Source organism: Polyodon spathula, chromosome 20, assembly GCF_017654505.1.
Source record: "Polyodon spathula isolate WHYD16114869_AA chromosome 20, ASM1765450v1, whole genome shotgun sequence".
NCBI classification, from domain to species: Eukaryota; Metazoa; Chordata; class Actinopteri; order Acipenseriformes; family Polyodontidae; genus Polyodon; species Polyodon spathula.
Window position 1 is genome coordinate 8681634 of NC_054553.1, and position 25031 is coordinate 8706664.

A 25031-nucleotide genomic window follows, 5' to 3' on the forward strand; every position below is an offset into this window, starting at 1 on the left:
CAGAAAAAATATACTGTGCTAGATTACATTTACATTATATTTGTAATTCAACAACAGAATGGCAGGGCGAATAGCACTGTTCAAAATTACATCACGTTGCTAAGCAGATGCGGAACCTGATTAAAGGAAAGTAATCCACAGAAATCAATTGTTACGTATAGGTTTCAACTAGAGCTCTCCATTATTTGAATATTTAGACTGAGCTCTCCACAGAAATCAGGTGGGTCATTGCTTTTGATTGGGCTAATTTACTATTCAAAGTGAAACAAGTGAAGAAACAGCTGTTTGGATTGGTGATGATTGATGTTCTCCACAGAGCCTAAGAAAAGCATCAATCATCCCACATCCAAGCATCTGATGGTAAATAACCGCAATCAACGCCAGTGACCCTCACCTGATTGTCAGGTATTTTAAAAAGAACCTTCAAAGAGTACTGTAGTTATTCCACGAATGAGGACAAAAACATTCTGTAGTTATTTAACTCATGAGGGTAGCCAAATAACCCACAAGCCCCAGAAGGGGGTTGGCTGCTGCACACAGTACTCTACGAATTACAATACTCCATGTTTATGGTTTATCCTCTATTTATAGCACTCAGTATATTGTTGTGTCTTCATGAAAATGCTAACTGCCAAGACATTACTGGTAGTACCACTCTAGCATGAGCACTACAAACCAGTACAGGTGTTTCATTGTTTGGTTGACCAGTCTACTCTGAAACTCTGAAATGCCTCATTGTCATTCGTTTGCAGCTTCACCTCACAATCCTTTATGTTAATGTACAACACATTCGATTGATTAAATGAAAACAGATGCATGTTGTACACTGTTTCACTTTCGATTTTCTGGATAATTCAGCTAAATGGCCATCTAATATGCACTACTACATCTTGATCTTTTCTTAAGTGCTGTCACAGTAAAATGCCAAGACTTCCCAGGTTCAAGTTATATTTTTTGTCCTACATAAAATTACAGAATAATACATTGCTGCATTTTTTATGGTCTGATAATCCAAATGAATTCCAGAAGGCCCCTTTGTTCAGTTGGATTCAGTTTGGATTTCATTGGGGTTTTACTGCCACCAAACATCTCTACAGCAGGCCAGTCGACAAATGACCTTTATTCCAGTCAAATAATAATTCTAACGTTTCTCCTAGGCTTTACGTTTTTCATTTTTTTCTCAGTTTAGGATGTCTTGTGGAAATTCACCCACCTCCTTAGGAACAGCATTGGTGAAAAAATCCTTTTGGAATTGATTACAAAGCAATGGGAAGGCAACATAATGGATTTTGAACAAATATTACATATCTGCTAACATACCATAATCCTGCAATGGATAACCAGTGTATATCGGCTGGTTGACGCTATTTGATTAAACCAGTAGGCTAATGTATCATCAGGGTTACTGAGCAATATTTGCTTTAAAACCTTTGTGCTGCCAATGTAAGCTGGTAAAATTGATCAAAAACTAGTCCTGTCAGTTGTAAGATACCTCGGACATTTGTGAAATATGACATCAATCATCTTGGACATACAGTAAGTGAAATGTGAAATAGCTGGTGACTGCTGTAGAATAACAATGGTCTAGAATAATCCGATTAATTAATTAACCAACTTATACTATGTTACTGTTGCTCACATAGACAGCTATTTCACGAAGAACATCAAATTAATTGTATAGCAGGTTATAGAGAATTTCAAATTATTGTATAGCACGTCAACTGTAGCGCATAAAGCTACTATAATTATTAATAATTCTAATAATAAAAACAACATTAACAATAATAAATGTTTTGTCTTGTTTTTTTTTGCCCCCCCCATAAAAAAAAAAGTTTCCTCAGGAAAAGAAAACATTATAAAATATAACGTTTTGTTTTTGACTGTTTTTTTTTTTTAATATAGGTAATCTAGTAGATGGAGAAATGCTGACCGAAACATTCACACACAATATCTTATTACACGAGATTACTATCATTCATTTATGTAGAATGTGTCATTATTCAAGAAAATAATGTAGTGTGTTGTTCTCCTGCAACTTTCACAGTCATTCAATTTAATCATTCACTGTCAGCACGGGGACTACCTGTTCCCAGCTGCCCTTGCTTCTTTTACTGTGTCACTAATTGTCAAACTGTGTAACTCGGCATCCATAAATCATGGAACTGACCTTAGCTCTGTTTTCTGGAATTAAACTGCAGTCACATGTATTTATATATTAAGTATTCAATGCCCTCTAGTGTTGCAAAAGGTTTAAAAGCCCTTGAATTAAAGCTACGTTATATTATACCAGAGTATGGTAAAACTGTATGTACATTACAGTGTATTTGTCAGTATACAGAATACAATAGTAGTTTTTCTTTGTATTCTATACTTCAATAAATTGTATACTTCAATAAATATAAAATAAAACTATAGGAAAAGCAGGGTAGAACCTTCCAGACCTATTCCTGACTATTGACTGGCATTGTCACTAATAATGTCCCTTGTCAGACTAGAACAGCACACTTATAAACAGCCATACCACTTTGGAGCAATTCGGATCAGTACTCCCATTGGGTGACCGCCAAGAAAAATCAGGTGCATCAATATAGCGCAGAGTTGGCTCTGACAGAGTTTGACAAATGTTCCAACATGATTTATGCTGTGCTGTAGAAGGTACTGGCTTTCAGATAACATAACCAAGGTCCTCGCTATGCTGTGTAGATTCAAATAGACCTTAGTATTCTTTTAAAGAAGAGCAGAGGTGTTCATTTTCATGTATTCCATCTTCTGAGAATGTGTATAGTAAAATAAAGAATCTGAATGACAGAACAAAAATGCATGTGGTATTTATTCATCATTGTACTTTATCTGTTCATCAAAGACTGCTGAGGATCTTTCAACCAATCAGTTTCACTTGTTGTATCCCAGAGCACATCACAGAGAAACCGTACCATATTAAGATTTAGTAATCCATGCTTTAAGAACATATCTGATGTACCTTATCAACTGCAAAGTCAATTCTAAAGAATGACATCACAATCAGCCTCATAATGATAATATTTGCTTAACCTTTTCCCTTTTTTTTTCTAAGAAAATTAATTTGGACTTGTGACAGGCTGACAAGTGGATAGAGGCCCAGAGACAGACTGCAGTTAAAAAAAAAAAAAAAAAAAACTTTTATTATAAATAAACACAAAATAAAAGGGCACAAGGGCCAAAACAAAGATATACACATATAACAAAGCTTACAAAATAAAAGTTTCCAGGCTGGGCGATGCCTTCACTGCACCAGAAGATTCACAAAACGCAAACAAGCAAGACCAAAAAAAATTTTAGCAAACACAACCATCTGCTTGCTTCCTCAGATCCCTCCTCTCCCTAATGGGAAGCTGAGGCCTCCATTTATGTCAGGTGGCTGGGTGCTGATTGATTGTTAATTACTCTAATCAACTAATCAGCTGAACACAATAAACCCAGGCAGGGAGGGGAATTTAACCCCATCCCTGCCAATTTATAAAGGGCAGAGCTCTGCTCTGCCACAGGACTAAATAAAGGTTGGTCATCAATAGAGAACAAATACAGATGCTTTTTTTAATTTAAACTTACATATAACTAATACAGCAGTGTATAATAGCGTTATAGGACTGTGCTGTTACTTCTTTGCTTTAATCAGGCAGAGTAATCTAAGGATGCAGACCTGTGAGACTGGTGGATAAACCACAATGGGACTGTGTGTCAGGAACAAAAGGAGATTGGAATCCTCCCTACACCACAGGATTGTTTCAGGACACGATTGTCTATTATTTCTTTTGTTTTGGATTTGAGCACCACCTAACCCTTACCTAACCTGGTTTGTAAATAGTTGTATAAAAATAAAACAACACATTTTTGTTTCTTCAAAAACCGCACTGGACTTGAGTTTGTTCACTGCACCAACGACATCTTGCCCTCGGCCGCTCACAGCCATACTTAAGAAATCCCCCACAAAATAACATTGTGTGATGGGGAAGCATTTCAGCTTTGGCGAAGCACTGTGCACAATTGATATGCTTCCCAAAATCAGCCCTGATGAGTCTTTGAAAAGGGATTTTGTGTTGCTGGAAAAGCTAGTAAGTGTGGCAAATAAGGATCTAATCAGAAACAATAGAGAGGTAAAAAGAAAAATATTAAGAACATGAAGGTGATAAGCTTTAACTTAACTCAACTAAAGAAAAAAACACTCACTAGAACAAACAACCCTTGAGATGTTATTGCCTCAGGAACTCAAACAGATTCTGTTGCAAGAGGGTGAGAATTGTATCATTACACTTTGCTAAAACAGCCTTTAAATCATAAAATAATAACACTGTATTGTTGACTCCCTGATTGTTTAAAATTAAAAAACTTTATTTGGCAGCTATAACAGGATAACAACCCAGGCCCTTTTGTGAAAAGAAAAACAGACCTCTAAAACTGATCTATATCCTAAACTATGTTTATTCAGGTTCTTTCCTTGTGTTTAACAATACAAATGAGCTCTTTAAAGCTTTTTATTTTGTTCCTAGATAGAGTTGTATTAGGATGTTCTGCTGCAGTCAGATATCTTACATTTAGCAGCATTATAAAAGATGTGTTGGGAAACTTTGCATATTGCCATATAACCAATACATTATTTTGTGTTCACATAGGTGAAACCTAATATTGTATATTGAATACCTACTCTTAAACCAATTGTACGGTAGTATGGTATTGATAATACAATTAAAAATAAAGAATGCACACTGTATGTATGAATGTATTCCTCCTAATAGGGAATCAAGATACAGCAAACTTCTTAATCCAAAAAAACAAAACAAAAAAAAAACATTTATGTTCAAGTATTTTGGCCCTCGGTTTCTCATTGATTATGCATGTCCAATTACATTCCCACACTGAATCAACTTCCCACAACAGCTCAGGAGAACTGAAGGTCAGTGGGTGTCCTTTGATGCTATGACTAAACCTATTTCTTCTTTACACCCAGGGATTAGGCAGCAGATGTTGGCAAACTATCGGCCTTTGAAGGCCAAACCTGCAGGTGTCTGCTTGAGCTCACCAGGCGCTTGGCCAGTAAGGTCTGCAGCATTGCAATGTGGTTGAACAGTCCCTCATAGTTTTGCCTCTCTATCCCAATTTCCCATTGAAGGCTGGAGACACTGTAAATATTTTAGTGTTGGCATTGACTGCCCCAATGTCTGTTAATCAGTTCACAGTTAACTTTGTTAATTCAACAAGGAGTAAGTTTGACATCACCGTATTCACTCCAGCTATGTGTAGGTTGTTCAGAGTGGGCCCTTCTCTAAGTGGTAATTATCTGACTCTAATTCTCCAGTCCTAGGTTGTCAGTAAAGCAGGAAAACTTAAGAAGTGTTAAGGAGTGGTGTGTGACCTGTGGGATTTCCTTAAAAATAATTAGCATGTGCGTAAAAGGTTTTATTTATGGATTTTGAGGAGTCCCGCAGATAAGGGCAGTGCAGAGTGTTATACCTACTAATTTCATTACACACACACAAACTATTTGCAGTATAATGGGAAGTGCAGCATAGTACTTATCAGAGCTAGATAAGACATTTTTATTCACATTTACCTATTGTGCCTGAGGAAAACAATCACACAGTGGAAATCATTACATTTTATTTAATGTCTACACAATTACACAAGGAGTCAAATGGATTTATAGCTAATAATATTTTCTCCAATTGTATTCTAGCTGGGTTTAGTATACCCTCTGGCATTTTACTGCCAGGAGTTTAAAAGCAAACACTTCTCAAACTGCCTCACTCACCACGAAGCATTACCTTGTTCAACTGAACAGCACACTGATTATACCCACGACTCACATCAAAAAAGCACAAAGGAAACTTGCACGTAATAAGTGAAAGGTGTTTTGCTGGCAAGCTAATTAACTATGGATGTTTGTTTTTCAAATATTTGGGAACTTCGTACTGTACTTCATAATTTTGAAATGCTGCTACACTGCAGTAGATCACATTATTACTGATAGCTTCTGTGTATTGCCATACATGTGTCAGCCCTAGATCCTAGGGTTTTAAAGTTGTATATGTAAATCCTACCAATCCTTCTAGGGGAACATGCCCGTTGCATTTGGTGGAAGAGTGGGATGACTAACCTGACACTGGATGTAAGGAGAACACTTTTGGGAAGGCGTTTCCCTACTTAAGCAAAGGAATATTAATGAGACACTGTATTAAGAACAAGTAAATGTAACAACCAGGCTAAAATATGGAACAGCTTGGCTGAAAAAAAAAAAAAAAAACTGTTTTTTTAGTCTGTTAACTTCAACAATAAAATCAGAAATTGTGAGATAAAACTAAAATAAACTAATTAAATCAGACTGACAAATTGTTTTGTTATATTGTCGACTTGACTTGTATTTTCTGTAAAAAAAAAAAAAAAAAGTCAAAAGAATTCAAATACAGTGGAGGGGCTACCTCAGCTTAGCTAGTTTGAGCTCCATATTTGTCTGACCAGTACATCCACTCCTCTTTGTACAGTAGCCCATCACAGGAATTGAACATGAAGATGTGTACCTGCTATTTGTCTAGTGTTAGGAATGTGGGTGTTATTATGGATTCTTCCTTAACCTTTGAACCTCACATACGCAGTGTTGTTAGGACAGCCTTTTTTCACCTCCTCAATGTTGCCCGTTTATGTCCTTTTCTATCATCAGTAGGTGCAGAAAGCTTAGTTCATGCACTCATCAGCTTGAGATTGGATTACTGCAACTTTGCTCTGTGGCCTTACTAATAATATTCTTAGAAGGCTCCAATATGTCCAGAATGCTGCTGCTCGTAATAAGATCGAAAGCTTGTGATCATATTTCACTTGTACTACGCCAACTCCATTGGTTACTTGTTAACCTTACGATTGATGTTAAAATTGCAATGCTAACCTATAAAGCTCTAAATGGAACTGATATTGCTGACCTGCTTACTCCCTATGTCCCTGCTCGCAACCTGCGTTCCTCTGTTGGTTGACCCCAACTCCAGGCTGCACACTCAGGGTAACAGGGCCTTTTCACCCAGGCTTTGGAACGCCTTGCCAAATTATATTAAACAGTTTTTTAAAACTTATTTAAGACTTATTATTTTAAATGGGCCTTTAGTTGTGTCTAACTGTACTTAATTATACTTTTTGTTTTTTTTAAATCTTGTAAAGTGCCTTGGGATACTTGCTATGAAAGGCGCTATATAAATAAAATGCTGTTGTTACCAAACCATGACCAAGAATTTAAAGAACACATAACCAAAGCCTTCAAATGAATTTCTCTACTTATCCCCACATTCATTGTGTTCAAAATAATTTGGTTCTAAGCTTTTATTTCGTTTGGTTTACTTGAATTCATGATACACAAATTTTACATCCTTCACATCTTTATATGCCTGGTCCTTAATCTACACCATGGTATAATTGCCATTTGTATTTGTCAATACCATTGGTATGTCAAAATCCCCCTTGCCCCCATCTAGAAACATGCATTCCCATTGAAGGCTGGTCTGGAAAGCACTAAATTAAAGGGAATGCAGATTAAAAACTATAGTTATTCAGTGGGGATATACCTCACGGAATCTTGCTGTTAATCATCTTACCTTGGGAGTGAGCTACAATCTAGGGAATCGTATATGAAGGAATACATTTGCTTCTGCAGATGGTTGAACATTCTGTAAATGCATTCTAGTTAATACAATCACAAATCTGTGTGGTCAGCCAAGTGTATATATTATAGCTGGAAAATTAATTGCAGATTTTGCTGTTGGCGCTGCATGACATAAGGTAATTTATGGCAATTATAATTGTTGAAGATAAAATGATCATCCATTAATGAATAATAATAATTAAAAAAAAAAAAAAAAAAAACACTTTCCAGTTCCTTCCAGTAATCTAATCTTCTATTAATGTTTTCTTCTTTTTTTTTTTTTTTTTTAACACAGCACTTCAATCTTTACTGACTTCATTTTAATAAAGAGACATACTGACTTAACTAATTTTTTTTTTAAATTTAGAACTTTCAGAACCTGGATGTCACTTTACTGATGGGCCTGCAATGGTCAATAGACTTCCACTTGGCAGATCAAAGATCATGTGACAACTGTCTCCACAATGGACATAAAGATACTACTGTATGCTGGAGACTTTATATTTTGCATAGTGTGTGGCTCCCTGAATCTGGAAACCAGGGATCTTGTGTTATGGACACTTACAGACCATCCTACCTTGTTGTAAAGGTCTTCCTTGGTGCAGTTTATATTATAAGCTCACTGTGAGGTCCATGGTTGGTTAATCTTAGCTTTAATATTATTTTATTTGGTTAGACAAATATTTGTGCCTTGGGCTTAAGCTGTATTTTTTAGATGTTTGTTTTGGCCAGTATCTAGGTCAATATACATTATTATTTACAAGTACTGCCTGTGGGCAGATATCACAATTAACATAAAAAGACAAAACACACGGCACAAGAATAAATTCTTATCAAATCAATATCAAACAACTACTCACAAGTAGTGCAATTCATTACACCCCTAATCAAGGAGGAAGTAAGGTAGTCAATAAAAATAGAATAATTCATGTTTTTTTTTCAGAAAATACATGCTTGAGAAGTCCTAACAAGATAGGACTTCCATTCACATATATCAAAGATGCACTGCCTTATGCATTTATTTAAAAAAAAAAAAAAAAAAAAAAAAAAAAAAAAAACTCATCTTATTTAGCTTTTCGGTTGAAATCTCACCTAGTGTTGAAAGATTACTTTAAATATCGTTGCGCCCGTAGGTCTTCATCAGTGTGTCACAAACCATAGAGCATTAAATAGAGAATTATGTGTGGTGTAGTGTGTGACATGAGGATTTGGATGCTACATAAACCCTGAGGGTGAAGATAGTTTCGATGGGGGCAACTGGTTGGCAAGTGATTCTATATTTAACACAGCATAACTAACTGGTGTTTCACGAGGAACCATCTCAAAAATAGGACGATTCTATGGGCTATTCTGGAGTTCTCTGATCCAACTTCCTTGAAGCAGTTAAAGGTGGTGCATTGCTCCAGAAGAGTTTAGACACCCTGAAGACCTTGTCTGGCCCTGTATGGTGTTCAAACACTTTGACAGTTTTATGGAATGTCCTCCCAACACTGTTTCTGCTCTCTTTTGATAAAATCAGGCAAGCATGTTCTTAAGCAATATTTTTTAAAAAACGATCATGCATAACTTTGTTTTCCGATGTTGACATGACAGTACTCTAGACCGATTGGTATTCATTCTTTTACCAAGACGAGTATCTTACAGGGGTGTACAGAAGATCAATAGCTAATTATGGTTGCTTTATTCGAATTTGAACATTTGTCTATATTTAACACAGGTAAAATCTTTAGGACTGCATTTTGTGTATTTTACAGCTAACATTGATTGTACTGCATTTACAGTGATTGTCTGCCACAACATTTCCAGTGTACCACATCAAATCAATAGTATGCTGGTGGCTCTGCTCAATATTAGCGATTATTGCAGGTGTTTCTATTTTTTTTCATCCAGCTCCTGCACAGAGCCACAGTATGAATCCACTTAAAATTAAACTGGAAGGGTTTCAATTTACCCCTGCACTTTTTCCTTCAAAGGCTTTCAGCAACATCAAAAAGAGATTTGAAAACACTGTGGAGCCAATAGTGCCCTGCTGTTTTCTATAGGACTGACAAAGCCCAAACCTCCCCCCCCTCCCCCCGTGACTCTGAGAACCAGCAACAAAACTCCAAGTCACCTTGATCAAAACAAGCCCGGAAGAAAAAGACAAAAGAAATGTGCAGGCAGCAAAAAAGCAACGTGAAACACATTTTAAGAGATCTCTAAGATGGAGGAAGAGGAGAGGCAGATAATCAGTGAGAGAGAGGAGGAAGAGATTGGTACAAAGCTTAGAAAAAAAAGAAAGAAAGGTTTAGGGAGTGGGAGGTTAGAGGAAAGCAAGAATGAAGAGAGACCAGACCATCAAAATCTTCAGCATTTGTCATAATAAATTATCTCTCGTGTTTGTTTCCCCACCAAGGTTTGATTGACAGAACCATTTCAGCAGCAATAATGAATATACAGTACTAGTAGTGAGCTAAACACATAACATTGAGTAGAGATTCAGTTGTTGCCATTAAATCTTGATATCAAACTGATATATTCATTTTTAAATTGCCAAAACATTCAGGCTGATAGTATATAAAACACTAACTTGCAGCAGGAAAAAACCTTGGGATCCCATAGATCTAGTCCAGGGTTCTGTGACCAAGGGACTCTCTCAGGGCTGTGACAGGACAGCGTAACGAAGGCTCAATTCGCAGCTGCTGCCCTTATGGAACAAACATGTATTTTTAATATATAGCAGAAAAGTATGACCCTTGGATTTTTCATGTATAGAAATTGGCCCCTTTTTTATATATTCAAAATATATTTTAGTCTGTAATCCATATATTTATTTTATATGGATTACAGACTAATGAAAATATATGGTGCATTATATTTAACATAAAATAAATATATGGATTACAGACTAAAACATATTTTAAATATATAAAAAAAAGGAGCCAATTTCTATATATGAAAAATATAAGGATCACACCTTTCTACCATATATTAAAAATATACAAATCAATAGGGAAGACACGATTGGTCCACAATTCTATCATTGGCTGGATCCAAACACCCTCCCTCAAAACCATCCAAAATCCCAACCCTTTCAGTTCTTTCCGCAACAGCCAATCCACTCCCTGCGCCAACAACTTTCGAGTCACACTCAATATTACACGAATTACTGAACATGTCCAGATAAATTATAATAAGAGTAAGACCCCAATAAATAAATAAATATATGTTAGCAATAATAATATTTTCTCTACGTGTATGGGGTTACCTGGCAAAATATCAGAAGTTCAGGTACATACAGGGCTTTTTTTTTTTTTTTTTAAAAAAAAGAGAAAGTAAATAAATAAATCATTTTCTAATAGCGACAGAGCCCTTTCAATGCGGGCTCTACTGTTTGGTAGATGACCTTGACTTTTGTTAGCTTGACTAGCAACTGTTCTGACCTGTGACCCATTGCATTTGACACTTGTTTATGGTTAAAACCAGCGCTGAATGTTATTGCATATTAGCAGGAAGGATATACAATAATTAAGCCACTTATTATTTCCATCATTAAGTATCAGACACACACGCAAGGTTTGCCACCCTATTATTCCTTAGCCATCCTAGTTTAATTATTTAAAGCAGGTTTCATTCTTAGCTGATAAGTCCACTTACTATCAGAGAATCAGATTGCAAAAGATACAATACCGTTTATTTTATTATTATGTTCAAATGGAATCCCAAACAGCTATTCAGAAGTGGGTATTATTTATATCATATAATGCTAAAACAAAATGACCAACAAAAACAGACTAATGTTAACACAAGACATATTTGATGAGTGGGTGATTATTTTGTAAGCATGGAGTATAATTTAAGTCTACAGGAATATGCCAATGAACTGATCTCTTTATTGGGTCTGGTTTAGTATTTACAGGACCAACAAGGACCAACAAATGAATGGTGCAACCCTTTTTGACCACTCATCCTCAACACTACTATTAAGCACTATGCTTCATTACTGGACTTCATGCTGAGGAGAATTAATTTCAGACTACCAATTACTTAATTACTTTTACTTAAAAAGGATTAGCACTTGAGAGCAAATTATGGTAAGAAACCATAGCAATGAAATTCCCTTCAAGAATCCATTTCACTGCATTATGAATGGAAACACACTGGTGAAGCAAGCAGCTGAACTTAATCCTCAGATGAAGTACACACAACTGTTCTAGCAGCAAACACATTCATGTATCCTTCCACTTACCACTTTATGTAATGCAAAGATACAGTTTGATCCTAATGAGGTTTGTATGCATGTTTCAGCGAGGTTAAGGAAGCTATGAGACTGGGTTACTGATCTACACTTAATGATGGCACAGGGTTTCTTTCGGGTAATACATAAAGTAACCTAGTGATATTTTTCTAGCTTCTCTGTGAGGACCTAAACCACACTTTTAGACACTGAAAAAAAAACTAAACTATGAATTTTGAAAATGAAATGGAAATTACATTAAAGTTAATAAGTGGTTGATAAATTGCCAACGCACTACTAGCCAATACACCTTTGATTGAAAGTAACCACAAAGTGGATGATCAAGAGACAAGAAAAACCAAAATCACAGGAAACAAGGACGAAATGACAAGAATCAAAGCAAAAACAAAACACTAAAACGTATAAAACTTCCTGAGTTTTTTATATTCAATCCAGTCAGATGAACATGAGAATGACAGCTTTATCCCATGCACAACCTCAGTTTAGCGCTGAAATATCAATTATACCAGGGGAGAGATGAGCCCTCCATTCTTACAGATTTTAGAGGAGCATAGTTGTCACAAATAAGAAACGACCACATATCATCAACTGTAGGAATCCGGTCCAGAGGAGTCCAGTGAACCTGGGAAATTCATGAAGTTTGGTAACAGGGTTCTTTGGAGGGCGATACACATCAGACACCAAGCTTTTTAAAATTGGTATTTGTAAATTTAAAATGTAAAGGACCCCAAGGCCTGAGGAACTAATCACAGCTTGATCTCCTATTACCATGAACCTCAGTTTAAATGGCCACACCACCACTCGATTTTCCAGTTCAAGCAAAACAAACCAGATCATAAGCTTTCACATTAGCAAACATTCCCAGAAGTAAAACTTTTTTTTTGTCTAGGTCGTAGACCATAAAAATGAATTTCGCTTGTGATTGAAGCTGGACTGGAACCCAGATATCAGAGGTTAAAGGTGTTGCAGGGTAGTTTATTACAACCTAGCTGCATTTTAATGGAAATGTCCAGAGTGTGCTTGCACCACCTTGTGGCCAAATTGCATACTGGCAGGGCTAAATTTTCTACCCTGGCTGCCCAGAAAGAGTGTGAATGCCTGCAAGGTTATCTCTTTCAACTCCAAACAAATGTATCAGTAGGTTACTTACACAGTTCAATAGTTTGTTTTTAACCCAGGAACTGATACATCAGAGTTAATAATAAGCAATATAGTGCTGATGTAACAAATACAGCCAGTCGGAAAACACATGTGACAGTTATATGCAGTACCTTATAATAAAATCAATCTGTTACAGCACTGATCATCACCTAAATGAGTCAGTTAACTTTTTTTAAACATACAATTACGTAAATAAGGGACCATGTTGATTATGGTGGGTAAGTGTCCTATTTGCAATTTTGGAAAAAAAGCTTACTAAAGGCAAATTGCACTTTCACAATATTTTATTCCTACAATTAATACCACTAAATGAAACAAATCAAATTGCTTCAAAACAATAAACTAGACCTTTATAATGTAAAACTGCTTGCTTTTTTAACCAAAAATGAATAACTTGTGATAACTTGCTTTCCCCTTAGCTTTTACTAAGTTGACGATACAGTCTTATTGTCATTAACTGAATTTCAGGATCTCCACTTTTAATGTCAAGGGCCTGCAAGAAAACATCCAAAGCTTCTTTTAAGTTTCCTTCTCCATACAGTGCTTCCCCACATTTCACCAAGTATTCATATTTGCCTTCTGCTGATGGAGGCGTATTGGTTGTGTCACGATTTCTAGGTGGGTCCTTCTCAATTGTGCAACAGTCCATACGTTCATCTGATCTTAGCTCAATATCACCAGTGGATTCATCCTGGGTACTTTCCTCACCCTCTTCTATCTCAAAACCACTTGTGTCATCATACTCCTCCTCCTGTCCTTCCTCGGTGTTCAAAGATTCTCCTGTAGGTTCCTCTTCCGTTTCTTTCTCCTCTCCGTCCATCTCTTCCTCCTCGGTGTTCAAAGATTCTCCTGTAGGCTCCTCTTCTGTTCCTTCCTCCGTGTTTAAAGTCTCTCCTGTTGGTTCCCCTTCTGAAAGCACAGACTCTTCACCATTTGCTTCTACCTCCTCTGCCATACTACTGTCTTCCTCTGACTCATTATCATTGGACTCCTCCATATCTTCGATGTCTTCCATAACAGCACTCACAAAATATTTTCGCGATGCAACAGATGTATTACCACCTATGCTCTTTCTGTGAGGGGTCAGGGAAGCTGAGGAGTGCAATACAGAGTTGTTCTGCTTGGGAGTTGAAGCATCAACACCCAAAAAGGACTGATGCAAAGGGCTACCAATGGAAGAGAACCCTTCAACATGGTTGTGCTTTCCTGCTGAAGAGTTGTTGCTTTCATCCTCATCTTCACTATCAGAAATTACTCTTGCTTTATTTTTCTTTCTAGCAGTATGAATGAAAGACTCTTCAGCCATACTCCCCTCTTCAATCTGAGAAATAAATAATAACCCTCTTCGTGGAGAATGATCAGCGCTGCTTACTATTTTTGGATCATCATTTGGAGGGCGCTCTTTAAGAGAACTTGAACTACTTTCCATACAATGCTGAAGGTCTGAATCAAGTTCAGTATGCACAGAATTACTGTTATTTTGAAACATTTCTTCTGCACTATCTTGCAATTGAAGATTGAAGTCACACTGGGGATGTGACACAGACAAAGAGTTGGATTCTGAGACAATATCTTCTTCAAAATCATTGTCTTCACCCAAGAAGGATTCAGGAAGACCAGCTTCAGGGCGTTCCAAGTTTGATTTACTTGGACAAGGCGACATTATTTGGATATCTCCGCCCTCCATCACAGAAAGTGCAGGGGAGACCTCAAAATTCTGAAAATTGACTTCTCTTACAGAATTATTTTGAGGGCCTGGCAAAATAACCACTTCCTCAGCAACATCAGGTACTAATTCACATTCAGAACTGTAATTTATATCTGCTCCACAGGCAAGAGAAGATACTTTTGCACTTGATTTTGAGGAATCTTCTGAATGAAATCGGTCTTCGAGAACTTTATTTTCACAATGCTCTGAAGCTTCACTCTCTCTCTTGTTTCCCACAGTCAAACAAGACTCATTGCTAGAACTCTTCTCAGATTCTTCACTATCATCTAGAGCAAGATTGTTAATTTTGTTACTTACATTGTGTATATCCTCATTTTGTTCAATGCTTTCTTGCGTCAGGTCTGCAGGAGGCGGAACAGCAGAATCTTTGGTCCACTTAGGTGTGGGAACGTTAGTCTCAGTTTTAACTCTTTTTGTTTCAAGTGATCTCTTTGGAGGCTCTGGGTTGTGAAGCCATGCTGGCTCAGTGACAGATTTAATATTCTCCATCAGTTGCTGGTGTAGCTCAGATTCTACTTTCATCAGCTCTTGAGCTTTCAACACTCTATGCTCAATATAATGCTGAGCCTCTGTGTCCTCTGGGTGATCTTCATGACTAGCTGCTTCAGATGAAAACATTAGGTCATGATCCGAGAGGCCAAACATTTCCAAAGAATACAGGTAAGCAATATGTTCATCCAGCTCAGGATCTGTACGTCTCTGCATTGCATGTAGTGATTGAAGCTGGATCTGTGTGGAGGATGACCGTGTGTCTTCCAATTTGAAAAGTTCTTTCAACTCTTGTTTGCTGAAGTATCTGAATGGGTTTTTTTTGTCACCAGTCGTCTGTCTGATCAAGGAATCCTTGAAGACTTGACGTCTGTATATCTTTTCTTCCACAGTCCCACAGGTGATCAGTCTGTAAATCACAACATTTTCTGTTTGTCCAATTCTGTAGGCTCTGTCCACAGCTTGTGCATCTGTTGCAGGATTCCAACTTGGATCAAAAATCACAACCCTATTTGCAGATGTGAGAGTAATTCCAACCCCTCCAACTTGAGTTGTAAGAAGAAAGACAGAGTATTCTTTGCTGCTCTGAAAAAGTGTTATACGTCTCTGACGTTCAGACAAATCGGTTATCGTTCCATCGATGCGCAGCAGCTTGAAACCCCTGTTAACTAAAATGCGACTGATAATGTCAAGCATTTTTCTCGACTGAGAGAAGACAAGAGTACGATTGCCTTCATCTCGAAGCCTTTCCAATAGGCCCACAAGGAATGTCAACTTGCCCGATTCATTAATCAAAGTATCATCTGACAGGTGATCAATTTTGCCTGCAGCAGTATCATTCTCGTCAAAACCATCTCCACTATGATGATCTCCATCTTCTAGGCCTAACTGGCCACAGGCTCTGGCAGACAGAAGTCTTGGGTGGTCACAGAGTTTCTTTATCACAGTTAGTTCTGCCAATGGAGAACGGTTAGTCATTAGTATCTCTTTTATTTGGTCTAAAGAAATGAACTTGTTGTAGATATCTTCCTGTACTGAACTAAGGTAAGTCCAAATAATTAAGTCATTCTTTCTAGTCAAAGAAGGCATCTCAACTACAGTACTGGGATTTTTGTTCTCTTTGTCTTCTGAATCCAATTCATTAACTTTAGCTTCTTTTAGGAGCTTTGTTTTCTGAACGTCTTGCTTTGTCCTTCTTAGAAAGTATGGATCTATAATTGTCATCAGATTTTCCGAAATCTTTAGACCCAGGGCTTTTTCTCCTGTTGTGGCATCTTTTTCTCTGGCTCGAGTAATGGGGTTTTCATACTCCATTTTAAAAGTCTTTGCTGTTCCAAGGAGTGTTCCCTGACATGCAAAATCAAAGAGCGCCCACATCTCCCTCAGATTATTTTGCACTGGAGTACCAGTGAGAAGGATGCGGTTCCTTGCAGGTATAGCATGTGCGCTTTTTGCTGTTTTGGTTGATGAAGTTTTAATTTTGTGAGCTTCGTCTAGAATGATATAGTCCCATGTGAACTCCCTATCACTAAAGCTAGACAGAAGTTGCCAATTGTTGATCAGCATTTGGTAAGTTGTTATGATCACGCCGCCTCTTCTTTGGACTTTCTCCAAGTTCTTCACCCGCTCAGCTTTGCTTGTGCCATGAAACTCTTTAATTCTCATTCCAGGGGTCCACTTGGCAAATTCCTTTGTCCAGTTTGCAATTAGTGTTGTAGGCATGACAATCAGTGTATGCTTGACTAGCTCTGCATCAAACATTCCAGACAGAAACGCAATAATTTGGATGGTTTTCCCCAATCCCATATCATCTGCTAAAATTCCACCTTTTCTTCCATCTCTGTGTAAGCCATAAAGAAAAGCTATGCCTTCTTTTTGGTGGTCGTAAAGCTTGTCATGCAATTCTCTGAAGAGCATTAAACCACTGCCATTGACGTCAACAAACTCATCATCGTCATCTTCTTCACGTGCCAATTCTGCAATGGCTTCTTCCAGTTTCTGGATTCTGCTTTTTAGCTTTTCACTGGGATGAATTATGTAGGCAGCATTAAATAATTCGAGTGACCTACTAAGGTTTCCGTTCCTGGCTTCATCCTTGCCTTCTTTCACATACCTAAAAAAATAGAAAAATTAGTTATGCCAAACATGTATTATATTAAATAACAAACAAACTAAAAAATATATATCAACTTTGCAAAGCAGACCACAACCAATATTAAACACAACTTTTTTGCATCTTCCCCTTTCATCACATTTTCCAGTTTAATAATTCAACTGCAAATCTATTTCTCAATGGAGTTGTTCAAATTCCAATCTAAAACACCACTATGTAACCCTCAACCTGTTTTTCTACCAAACTAAATTTGATTAAAATTAATGAAAAGGCTCATTTAAAATGGATTTTACTTAAAACATATTATGCTAGCTTACAGATAGACCTTTACAATAAAATAAAACATTTAAGATTACAATTACTGAATGTTTGGGAAAAAAAAAAGCTAAACTATTTGCTATTTGTGTCTTCACAAAGGAGTTATAACGTGATTCATAAGTAGCATATCATCTATTTTACTTTTGGTTTTATTACACTGTAGACTAACAATATGCACTCAATTCTGTAGAAAGACAGATTTAATACAGGGTTTTGAAAATAAGCCAGCGACCGATGCAATCCACCGCCTAAAATGATATTTGCGGCAGCTACTTTTATTTAAAAATATTACAATTATTTTCAGGTGTTATTGCACAAAAAAAAGCGTATTCCTTTTGTTATGAGATATTAGGTGGGTTATGTTGTGCATAGAGACTGTACTCCTTTGAGAAGAAAGGCATGCTGGGATAACAGCTGAGTCCTTGTCAGCCGACAGCAGAAGACAGTGAGGGATATCTGAGAGGATGAATATGAGAGTGTTTTGAAGAGACGTCGCGTTAACCTTTCAAAATAAATCTGGGTCAGGCTCCAATACTTGGTACCGATATGCACTAACTATCTTTTTTATGAAAAGCTATTTTATCGAGGTTAATGTTTAATATTTGGTATGTTATATATATATACACACACACACAACAACAACAACAACAAAACAAAACATAAGTGTCTTATTTTTACTTTAAGTATATTTAACAATCTTGACAGAAAGTGTACAAGACATGAAAAAAACTGGCATTTGTGACATGTACCTTAAATTAAGAAACTCCTTTGTTATATGTGTTCAACGTACTATACTACTGAACAGGAATACACTTTTGCTGTTGTGTTTTTTTCTTGCATGTTGGAGCTACAGATTATCAATGCAGGTTTTGCACGTTACATACGGTGTCAATAATTACACAACAACAAAAAAAAAATCCTAATTTACTCAGAATGTAGTGCTTATTTAAATTATTTTATAAAAATGTGTATTGTTGAGCTGTCATTACATAGAAATTTATATCCAAAATACCAACTATATTATACCAACTAATATATAATATTCATATGCTGCACCTTCACATTATTTTGGCGGTGTTGTTTTTCGCGATTTACGATTATACTGTATTTACAGTATAATCGTAAATCGCGAAAAACTACTCACTTCTAAATCTTTTGTAGTCATTTTTGTATTACTTTAGTATAAATACATGTTAATTTGGATTCATATGTTGTTTTTTTCTGACTCTGAACGAAAAGACACACATTTGCCCGTTTTCCTATTGGAAATAGTGATATTTTGAAATATCACTGTCCTGGTCACAAAAGCAAAGTTTGTGGGAAATAATAGCCATTTTCTATACTTTTGAGGCATAAGCAATTAGGAAATAACACTTACTACCCAGGAACAAAAAAAAAAAAAAAAAATGTTACACGGTGTTATAAATCTTGTTTCGTTCATATTCAAATAGCCTAAGCCATAATTCCTTAAATCCAACGTTACAAATGCTGTCGTCTATGTATTTAAATATCTTAAGTTATTTGAGACCAAAGCTAAATAAATAATCAATAATTAATAAATAGATGGGTCATCTTGGATAGGCAGCTGCTAAATAAATCATACGTAAGGTTACCCATTACAGAATGAAACGAGAGTAATAGACATTATTCACGCCAGACTCAAAATGAGGCTTGGAGTGCAGCTGCTAGCTTCCCGACGCCGACGTCTCCGACTGCAGTGCAGAGAAGTTACGGCGTTGCACTGTTGCTTTCTGTTTTGTGGTTCTGATTTAAGAAATAATCCATCAAAATATATCATATATTAATTAGAGCGCTGACTCTATACAGAGCGCATGATTATTATTATTTTGAAAAGGAGGTGGGTGGGGCAAAGACTCGTGAATCATTATATTAACCCTTAAAGGTTCACATTGCCATTTTGACCAAGTAAAATTATTCTAATGGTATGTATTGTACATATGAATCGCAAACATTTTACTATTTTTTTTTTTATATATCTTAATTTTTAGAAAGTTATTAATTGTATCCCCCAGTGCACACTGCCCTTTTTAGATGTTAAAACTCCTACTTCTGTACATGTATTTAATGTTTTTATTTTTGCTTTTATAACTCCAAAACAGCCTATTTATCTTTAAAATAACAATTTTCTGAAGAGAAATCTCAACTTTCATTTCTGTGTGAATGTACATATTTTTCATTATAGTCACAAATTTGTTTACATTTCAGTTATTCTGTCCAGGTGCCAATTGAGCGTTTCCAATCAGTCCTAATCAATAGATAAGTAAGATGCAGAAGCTTGAGATTATGCATGGATACTAAAGGGAATGTGTCTTGTGGTATGCAACTCCCAGTTTATATTAAAAAAAAAAAAAAAAGAAGGTATATAACACACTGAGTGTACTAAAAGAGTCTTTTTTAAGCACAACTGAACAGAATTACAAAAACATTTAGTAACGCGAGTTAACAAAAAATATGCTTGAGTTACACAATACTTGGTTAGAAAGGAGATCATTAACGTTACATTAAGTCCTAATAAGCTAAGGAATAACAGAAAGGGAGATGTTGGATTCTTAAGTAAGGTTACTCAGTCCTTTTCATCGACCGGTGTTATGACGAATCTTGCACACCCTTGAATTCTGCATCCCCTGACTGATTGCCGCATGAACAGTTTCGTTTTCACTTGTGATCTGACTCGGGCGCGCCAGATCGTTTTGAGTTGAGACATCACAAGTTCAGGAGCTTTACTCGGAGCTGACGTTGATCACTTGCATCGGTTTAACCAATGAATGTTAAGTTTCCAGTTAGTTGTTCCAGCGATTACACATTGCAGCCCAAAACCTCAGCACGCTCTTCCATCCATCAGTACGATAATAAACGTACATATTGTCAGAATAAAAAGTATTATCTTGTGTTGTTTTTAACATCCAGTACTAATACAAAAACAGGCTATATAGGTAACTACGCAACAGGCACATTTATTAACTTAGTTTGGCTGAATCCAGGTCGTTTGTGTTTAAACCATTGGGTTTTAAATACATCTACAAATAATCTTATTATGCATATGTCATACATGGTATAAACGTTACATCACTGTGTTCTCAATAATGTAAAAAAAAAAAATTGTGTAACGTGCAGGTAACAATCCATCTGTGTTGCTGAATCCAGGTACATGGTTCAATACTGTAGTTGCGTGCTGCTACTTCCAGTTAACAGAACATAAATAAAGGGAATTATTATTAGAGGTTCCTCAATTGAACAATGTTGATTCCAGCTACCACACTTACTTAAAAGTTTTTTGTGCAATATGTATCAATTATCAATTAGGACCAGACAGTGTGTGTGATATGTGTTGACACCATTCCTTAGGATACCGCAGCCTTTTTTCTTGGGGGATGCCAAATATTACAGCTGGTATACTAATAGTTGGCATCCCCCTTTGAGAAGACGGGATGCCAAATATTATAGTATACCTGCTATAATATTTGGCATCTCCCCTTGAACACATAGATGGTACAGTATAGTATAATATTTGGCACCCCCCCTTGAACATGCTCCAAATCAATCTAGAGAGATATGCGCAACTACGAAATCTAGTTGCTTGAATGGGGATGCACGACATCAAGTGGGTGCAGGATTCGTCATAACACCTGAATGCCTTAGCCCTAACGCTACATCCGTTCTCCTCCCTTTTAACTGTATTTAGAAAACAATTAACACATGCTTATACCAAACCAATAAATGTGAAATAATACAAAAGGTACTTAAAATCAACACAGCAAATATTAATTAAAATAAATGTTCTCTACCTAAAACTGCGAGATCTAAACATATTTTACGAATCTAGTATAGGCTAGTAGTAGCTTATTCGCTTTCCGATCACAAATACGCTTGCTAATTTATTTTCTACTTCATGAATATAACCCTTGATCCAACTGCTGTACTCTTTCTGTTGTTTGTTTTTCGGACTCCTTGCATTATTATCTGCCCAATCATCAATTTCTTCAACTTTTATTTGAGGAACACATTAAAGATTTTGTCCACATAGTGGTACTATCAGTAGCTCCAACGGCCATGACAGTTCCTTGCACACCAACCAAAACATGGCCACTGCCTGAATAAGGCATCTAAGCAACTAAATTGGGGAACACTGAATAGCTTCAGTATCAAAAGAAAAAGCAAAATACAAAGGAGAATCTCTGAAAGACAATATTTACTGTTGATAATATGGATGGTTACAGCTGACTGAAATAGAATATTTCATTGATATTTATTTTTTTGAAAATATCAATTATTTTTTCAGCCAGTCTTGTATGGCAGGGGCCTTGATACTAAAGTCCATTTTTCTTCTTGCTGTGAGCAGTGCCAAAATAAAGCTCCTTCATTGCTCCAATGGAGTGCTTTGTCAGACACTACAAGCAGACCACTAGCTCAGACACCATGCAAAAATGTGCCAGAATGCACCACTTGTGTCCTTTTGTTCACAATGTTCCCAGTGGGAGGATGGACACCAGCCCCCTCCCCGCAATGAACCCCGATGACGTTGGTGCCCCCCTACTACCTAGTAAGTGCCACATACTTTAACTCGAATTGAAAACCCTGTCAACAATGCCCAAATGTCTTTAAGAAGTAGTTGCCTTTAACCATTTAATATATATATATATATATATTAAACTAAACTAGCAATATATCTTTTTTTAATGAGAAAAAGCATCACCAGTGGCATAATCCAAGGGGAATCTCACAACTCTTACATACATTTCACCTTTAAAAAGTATAATTAAAATGGGTACTTGCTAAGTTTAGCTGTGCCATTGCAGCAGGTGAACCCGAGTTAAGTTTCCTGTACTCTGCAAACAACTTGCTGTACAGTTTTAAAAATATATATCTGAATAGCAAATGTGCAAAATGTCATTCATACATACATATATATATATATATATATATATATATATATATATATATATATATATATATATATATATATACACACACACATATATAACTTCTTAGGGATATGATTTTGTCACTGTAAAAATACAGTAGCAATCTGTGCTAAGTGTTATGCGTTGTATCGTTTTGTGTCGCTGTTCCGTGTTTTGTGTAATCACCGTTATTTTATGGTTTGATAACCGTTTAACTATGCAATGAAACCAATTCCAAACACGTAAAGGGCTCCTTTCCTCCCCATCACATTTACTTTACGAAATTTCTACAAAGATGGGCGCAACATATTTCAGATTTGTAACTACTTTATTGATAAGCAAAGGGTAAACAAAACAGATTGGTCTAACACTAACAGATAATAGAAGCGGGTCTGTGCATTCTTAGTGCTGTTTCGTTATGGATCTTTTTCTCGTTGCCCTTTGACTTACACTTGATAACAAAACATGGATTTCCAACATCTGAGACACCGTTTTATAAAGTACACACAGAATACATACCTCTGGTATTTCTCCACAGCTTTACAGTCCATCCCGTTCGTTTAATCCCAGTTTGTATATTGTTTTTTTTTTTTTTTTTTTTTTTTTTTTTGTTCTTCAATCCAAATACATAATTTAATACCGCATATACTTTAATTCTTGACCCAATCATCCATGTGCAAGTCTCTGCACTGAACAAAAATGGAACCCCCCGCCATTGTCCAACCAATCCGCTGTGTAACATAAGAGTCTGCGCAGTACGTTAGAACCAATCAGGTTCTTGCAAGGTTAATGAATCGTTTGTTTCCCCCAAACGCTGGTTCACAGCACTAGTTTCTCATTGGTTCCACACTCCCGTCCCTGTCCTTACATTTTCTAGACCTACCTCTTCCAAATTCACGTCACTGAAAATTTGAAACTCCAAATAAGCTTTAACCAAAACGGAGAGAGACAGGGGCCTGGGCCTGTAAATTAGCATCAATAAGCAACTGACAGAAATCGAGGAGTGCATAAACTCAAACAGTTTCTAGGAAAACTGGGACAAATCAAAACCTGAAGAACTGACCATCCAAAACAGAAATATATGGAAAGAACATTTTAAAAATCGTTGTAAAAATGTACTACAAAATAAACAAATACTTAACAATATGAAAAACTAGAAAAAAAATGGAATTAGCAATTAAAGATAAACAGAAACCCTTGGACTCTCTTATTACTGAGGAGGAGAGAAAGGAGAAAACTGCTGGCCTGCATTCAGCCCAATGCTACAGGACACCCTGCTCAAACTCAAAAAGTTTAGTCCTAAATGTGGGCTATTTCCAAGATCTGAAATCAAGGACCAATAACCCCCATCTATAAAAGCGGAGACAAATTCGACCCCATTAACTACCGAGGCATCTGTGTGAGGAGCAATATATTCCTAATGCCCGTTAATGCCCAAATACTGTCCTTCCTTACCAAACACAGTGCTCGGATCGGATTTATACCAAATTACAGCACCTTTGTCCATATTTACACCCTACACACCCTCACTGATAAAGATGTAAACCAAAATAAAAGAAAAATATTTGTTTGCTTTATAGATTTAAAAAAAAAAAAAAAAAGCATTTGATTCCATTTGGCATGAAGGTTTATTTTACAAGCTTTTTCAAAGCGGTGTAGGGGGTAAAGTATACAACATTATTAAATCAATGTATACAGAAAAAAAAATGAGGTGTTAAGATTAACAATGAAAGAAGAGAGTTCTCACGGGAGGGGAGTGAGACAAGGCTGCAGTCTAACACTGTTCAATATCTATATCAACGAGCTGGCCACAGTGTTGAAACTGTACTGAAACACACTTCGCGATAGTGTGTTGTGCAGCGCGAGGAAGTGGGAAGAGACGGCAAGCAAAACAAACTTTTTGTTTCCTAAAATGAACAAAGTGATGTAGGGAATGGATCAGGAGACTCAATAAAGCAGGATCAGATGGAGTGAAGCTCTGGAAGCCGACTCCTATGTAAGGTCAGTAAAAGTTTATCCACTTACCAAACACTTATTTCCATCCAAATAGAGATACCGGTATCTTCCCACATGATTAAAAGGTAGTTCTTCCCCCAAAAGTTATGTTCAGGTTATTACTGACTGGAAACTGATTATTATATTATATATTATATATTATATATATATATATATATATATATTATATATATATATGATATATTAGATAATATATATATATATATATAAATATATATATATAAATAAATAAAAAACATCCCACACTATAAAATATAGGTGGCCATAATAGATGACTGGCCTGGGTGAGGGGGAGCCCATAAAAAAAGAAAGCAACATCCCTACCAGCTCTCTCAGAGGTGAACCTCCTCTTCTGGACAAGGTGTCCTCCTTCTCCTCAAACACGACCA

At 36.5% G+C, this 25031-nt stretch overlaps 1 protein-coding gene across 1 annotated transcript; it reads right to left on the bottom strand.

The window, feature by feature from the left end:
- Positions 1 to 12310: 12310 nt before the first annotated feature.
- LOC121295283 (DNA excision repair protein ERCC-6-like) lies at positions 12311 to 23215 on the bottom strand. The gene is made up of 2 exons (XM_041219737.1): positions 23146 to 23215; positions 12311 to 17386 (listed from the first exon to the last, which is right to left on the bottom strand). The coding sequence occupies exons 1-2, from the start codon at positions 23175 to 23177 to the stop codon at positions 13471 to 13473; spliced, it is 3948 nt and encodes a 1315-aa protein (XP_041075671.1). The 5' UTR covers positions 23178 to 23215; the 3' UTR covers positions 12311 to 13470.
- Between the last annotated feature and the right edge of the window lie 1816 nt (positions 23216 to 25031).